This window comes from Helobdella robusta (assembly GCF_000326865.2).
Source record: "Helobdella robusta unplaced genomic scaffold HELROscaffold_84, whole genome shotgun sequence".
Classification (NCBI taxonomy): domain Eukaryota; kingdom Metazoa; phylum Annelida; class Clitellata; order Rhynchobdellida; family Glossiphoniidae; genus Helobdella; species Helobdella robusta.
In genome coordinates, this window is record NW_008705486.1 from 4795 (window position 1) to 10778 (window position 5984).

At 33.2% G+C, this 5984-nt stretch overlaps 1 protein-coding gene across 1 annotated transcript in view; it reads left to right on the forward strand.

The window, feature by feature from the left end:
• Nucleotides 1–4706: 4706 nt before the first annotated feature.
• Nucleotides 4707–5984, forward strand: part of HELRODRAFT_182276 (hypothetical protein) — a gene marked incomplete at both ends in the record, with an annotated part of 2220 nt that continues 942 nt past the window's right edge. The window contains 2 exons of the mRNA XM_009032579.1: nt 4707–4855; nt 4923–5241. Of these exons, the coding sequence (XP_009030827.1) occupies nt 4707–4855; nt 4923–5241 (468 nt within the window). The remainder of the gene's footprint in view (nt 4856–4922; nt 5242–5984) is intronic.

The following is a 5984-nucleotide window of genomic DNA, read 5'->3' on the forward strand; positions in this document are numbered from 1 at the left end:
AGGAAAAATAAAACTTGACGTTGATAGCATAAAAATGATTGTTGACCATAACCAATCAAAACTTGATGAACTTGATCGTTTCGATACTGTTTTACGTGAGGAAATAAAAATTTTTAAAAACGAAATAAAAGAAACATTTTCTAGCATTGTCAGCAAGGAAGTTAAATTGAATGTTGAAGTAATTAGAAGTGATGTCAAATCAATCCAGAAAACTTTACAAGAAGCTAGTGACGTTAAAGAAAGAGAAACAAATTTATTGATGTTTCGTTTAGCTGAAAGTGATGATCGTTTCAATGTTTTGAAAATTTTAAAGCATTTGACAGGAGATGTTTCTGAGAAAAAATGTAGTCAAAATAATGAGACTGGGAAGGAAATGCGAAACTGTCGTTAGACCCATCTTGATAAAGTTAGATTGCATTTTACTCAGAGACTCAATAATGAGAAATGTATATAAATTCAAGTCGTTAAAAGAATTTTCACTTGTTGGACTGAACTATGATTTAACAAAGGATCAGAGGCAGGAATTCAAATAATTTGTTGATAAAGCTAAAGTTATGGAGCGAGAAGAAAACAATCAAAATTTTTTGTTCAGAGTGAGAGGACAGGTAGGGAGATGGAAGATTGTAAAAATACAGAAAAAACCAGTGTTAATATAAAATATGTCAAGAATTTAGAAATAAATGATAACAATGATAAAGACTGCAACATAATAAATCGTAATTTAACACTAGGTTTATTGAACATTAGATCATTGATTTCTAAAACTGATACGATCTATGATTTGATTCATGATGGGCTAGATATTTTCGTTTTAGTCGAAACTTGGCACGGATCTTCGAATAACATTTCTGTTAAATCATCAATGCCACCAGGATATAGTTATGTTGATTTTTTAAGAATAAATTATCCTCACCATGGGGGTTTAATTATTTACTTCAGTAATGAATTTAAGTTTAAGAAAATAGATCTGCCAATATTGAGTTCATTTGAAGCACTTGCTGTTAAATTATTTATTAGCAACAAAGATTTTGTTCTATTAGCCCTCTACAGGCCAGGATCAGTTTTAGTTAGTAATTTATTTTTTGAAGAATTTTTATGTTTACTAGAAAATATCACTTCTTTTAGTTTAAATATCACACTTTTGGGCGATTTCAACATTCACCTTGAGAAACAGGAAGATCGTCATACTGTAAATTTATTGGAAATATTAGAAATGTTTCAATTAAAAAATTTTATCTACGAACCGACTCATGAACATGGAGGTATTCTTGATCTGATTATTTGTTCTCAAGATTTTCAGATTTCAGATATTAAGATTTTTCCCAGTGGGACTTTTTCAGACCATAGTTTAATTCAGGTTAACATACCATTAACTTATAAGCGTCCTAAAATAGTCAAGAAACAAGTTAGATCCTGGAAATATCTAAATGAAAGCAATCTCATTAAATATATACAGACTTCTCCATTATCGAGGTCTTGCCAAAGCAATAATATTAATATTGAGTTTGATATGAGTTCTGAACTCAAGAAATTGGTTGATGCAGTTGCTCCACTTCGTTTTGTAGAAGTCAGATATGATGTTAATGCTCTGTGGTATGATGGTGAATGTAAATCTTTCAAAAGACTTTGTCGAAAGAAAGAAAGGAATTACAGAAAATATCAGACAGAGAAATGTAAAAATGAGTGGATAGCAGCTCTGAAAAATAAATCTAGGCTTTTTTCACAAAAAAGAAACAGTTATTGGAAAAGACTTGTAGCAGACAATAGTGGATCTTTTAAAAATCTATGGAATGTTATTAATAAAGTCCTTTGTAATCAGGTCACTGGTCAGTCATTGAGTGAAATTGTTGGTTTAGATTCGTCTCAATTCTTAAAGTTTTTTTAATGATAAAGTAAATAAAATTAAACAGTCTACCAATGTGAGTAATTGTCAGACTATTTGTCAAGCTCAGTACAATAGAAATTGTTCTTTTCCTGACTTTATGCTTTTAACAGAATTTGACGTTAAAAAAATTGTACTCAGTTTGCCATCAAAAACATGTATGATAGATGTCTTTCCGACCCATATTTTAAAGAAATATATTGATTTATTCATTGTTTTTCTTACCAGCATCTTAAATCTGAGTCTGAGCAGTGGCACATTTCCTAATGGTTGTAAGCATGCTATGGTTTATCCAGTATTAAAAAAAATGAATATGGATCGAAATGATTTGTCTAGTTATAGACCAATTTCCAACATCTGTTTCATTTCCAAGATATTTGAACGAGTGGTTGCCAAACAGCTCTTGAATCATTTGAATGTAAACAACCTGCTACCAGTTCACCAGTCTAGATATCGCCGCTATCATTCAACGGAAACTGCACTGTTTTACGTGTTTTCTGAGTTGTTTGCTGCTTTGGACAGACAACATGTTGCTCTAGTCGCGTTTTTAGATATGAGGGCGGCATTTGATTGTGTAGATCATCAGATTCTCTTGGAAAAATTGGTTCATGATTATGGTATTTCCGGTACTGTTATCAAGTGGTTCAGATCATATCTGTTTGACAGAAAGCAACAAGTAGTCTTCAATAATGTGTTATCTAATGAAACGGTTTTGACATCAGGAGTGCCACAAGGTTCAGTGCTTGGGCCTATTCTTTTTATCATGTATACCGCTGAAGTTTTTAAAGTAATTGGTAATTTCGGTTTTAAATATCATGCCTATGCTGATGATATTCAGATTATAGTTAGTAATAAGTCAGAATTACTGCAATCTGAAATCAACAAACTTGTAACCTGCCTAAATAACATTAGATAATTGGATGTCAAACAATGGTCTTAGATTAAATCAGCAGAAGTCAAAATTTGTTCCAATAGGTACGTGGCAGCAGCTGATGAAACTTAATATCGATTCAGTGAAAATAGATGTTAAAATAGAATTTAGTGACAAAGCAACTAATCTGGGTTTCATTCTTGATTCTAGATTATCGATGCATGATCATATAAAGATGATAACAAATTCTTGCTCCGGATAGATTCGAGAACTCTATAAACTCCGTAAGTCATTAGATAAATCTGCTATTCATACCTTGGTGCATGCATTGGTTCATTCACAATTGGACTATTGCAATGGTCTGTTTTACGGTTTGCCAGATAGGTCTATTTCTGCAATTCAATCTATTCAGAATAGAGCAGCCAAATTGATTGTCGGAGGTCTCAAATTTAACCATGTTACTCCAATTCTTAAGAGCCTTCATTGGCTTACTATAAAGAAAAGAATTAAATATAAAATATGTATTTTAATGTATAAAACTGTGCATGGCTTGTTACCAAATTATTTGATAGATAAAATAAAAGAAAAGTCTATAATGATGAGTGGTATGAACCTTAGATCAGATGATGGCATTTTGCTGGTTGTACCTGATGTCAATCTGCAGATAGCATCAAAAGATTTTGCAGTATCTGGACCAATGGTTTGGAACAGCTTATCGAGATCTTTTAGAACTAAAGATATGAAACTTGATGATTTAAAAAAAAACTTAAAACTTACTTATTTTCGCTTTGATTTTGTTGTTAAGTGAATAATTATTTGTTTGTTACTACCGCCATTGACTGTACTTTTTTCTTTTTTGACTTTGTTTGATTATAAATAGCGCTTTTGAGAACTTTTTGATTTTAATTAGCGCTTATAAATGTTTCATTAATAAAAAATAAAAAACATAATATATATATATATATATATATATATATATATATACACACACACAACTATTTATAAAGATCACTGCGTTTTCAGCATCATTCAACTACAAGTTGAATAATGCAGAAAACGCAGTGATCTTTATAAGTAATTGTATTTGATAGTTTAAACCCAAAATATAAATATATATATCATTTATATATAATAACTTCTTAATATCTAATATCTTAACTTGGACTCTCGTGGCCGAATGGTTAGCGTGTCCGTCTACCACTCCCACGACCCGGGTTCAAAACCTGCAGTTTCTACAAGTTCATCCGGGTTGCCGATCTCCAGCCAACCCAGCCGTCCATCCTTTCGAGGCTGGTAAATGGGTAGACGACGTAAGTTGTCGCATGTTGGTCGACGAGATGGCTCAGTGGTTCAAATACTCACTGAGTCAAACATCTCAATGGCTATCATATACTCAGCGTATATGATGCAGTGCTTGCGCGTGCACATAAATACATGTGTACGTCGTGTGAAAAAGATTTTTGGCAAAGATGGCTGCTTCAAATCAATGGTTGAAGATATGACGAACATAAATAAAAGATATACAGATAATATATTTGTAATATTTAAATGGTTCTGCGTATGTCAGAGCTGCAATAATAAATACTAAAAAAAAATTTATTTTTCTTAAGTCATTAAAAAAACATTATTATTAATATTATTTTACGTATTTTTATTTTCATATTTTAAATTGTATGAATATTGCATTAGAGTTTAATTATTTATTTTTTAATTTTTCAATATTATTATTCATGTAGTTCAATCCTGTTCATTTTATAATTTTATTATATTGGCTTAATTTTCTCAGATAATTTTTATTTTTGAATTTCATGCATTATTATTTTCCGAATATTTTTAATTATTATACATTAACTTACTTTAATACTTTATATACTAAAATACCATATATTGATTTATCCAATTTTATTTATTTGTTTGACTCATGTATTTATCTTATGCTGGGTGGCACTAGCTATGAGACGTGTTCTCTGCAGGAAACAAGATGGAAATCAAATGGTGCCTCTCTCATTGGGAATTACAAGTTGTTCTGGAATGACCAAAAGAGAGTCCAAAATGGAGTGGGAATCTTTATACGGGAATCACTGGCACAAAATGTACTGGAGGTGACTCGAATCAGCTCACGCCTAATGCTGATTAAACTCAGAATGGGAAAACATGTTCTGACTGAAGACGCTTCTGGAACACACTCTCAGATGCCGCCAGGAAAACACCATCATTAGAGATACCATTGATATGTGGCGACATCAACGGCCATATTGGAGATAAAGCAAATATGTTCCACGGTGTCCATGGAGGCTTTGGCTACGGGTGTCAAAACGAAGACAGTGTACGAATTCTGGAATTTGCTGAAAACCATGAACTCTCCCTGTTGAACTTTTACTTCAAGAAGAGGGGAGAACATTTGATCACATATAAAAACGGGATGTCATGCACACAAATTGACTTTATTGTCGTCAGACAACACAGACGACTATTCAGGAATACCAAAGTTATTCCAGGCGAAGCATGCATCCCTCAGCATCGATTGCTGGTGGCCGATATGATCATGGAACGATCACACTCTGTGACCGATCGAATGCCTACTAGAATAAAAACATAGAAACTGAAAAACCCCATGTTCAGGGAGAAATTTGAGGAATTGGTATCGGCACAGCTGTATCGTCTGGAGAAGATAGACATAACCTGGAAATCTTTTCAGGACACCCTAGTGAACGCTGCAACAGCTGTATGTGGGAAATCTGGACGAAAACGCCAGCACAACTGCGAAACTTGGTGGTGGAACGAGACGGTGCAAAATGCTATTGCCAGTAAGAAAGCAGTTTTCAAACAATTGCAGAAAACGAAGACTGATGAAGATTTAAAGACATACCGATCAAAGAACACAGAAGTGAAATGTCAGGTTGCGATAGCTCGTGCAAATCAATGCAAGGTATGGCTGACTGGAAGTAAAGGCGAACAAATTCGGTCACTCTACCGAATAGCAAATCAGGCCAAAAGATTGAAAAAGGATATAGTTGGTGCCACAGGCATAAAGAATAATAAAGGCACCATAATAACCTTGCAGAATGGGGTGAAGGATTACTGGAAGGATTACTTCGATCAGTTATTGAATGAAACAAACCCAATTAGGGTGCACTTTGATGCACTTCTGGTGGAAGAACCGATTTCTCGAAAGCGCTATCTATTATAAATGAAATCAGTGAAGGTCAATAAAGTACAAATCGATAAGTA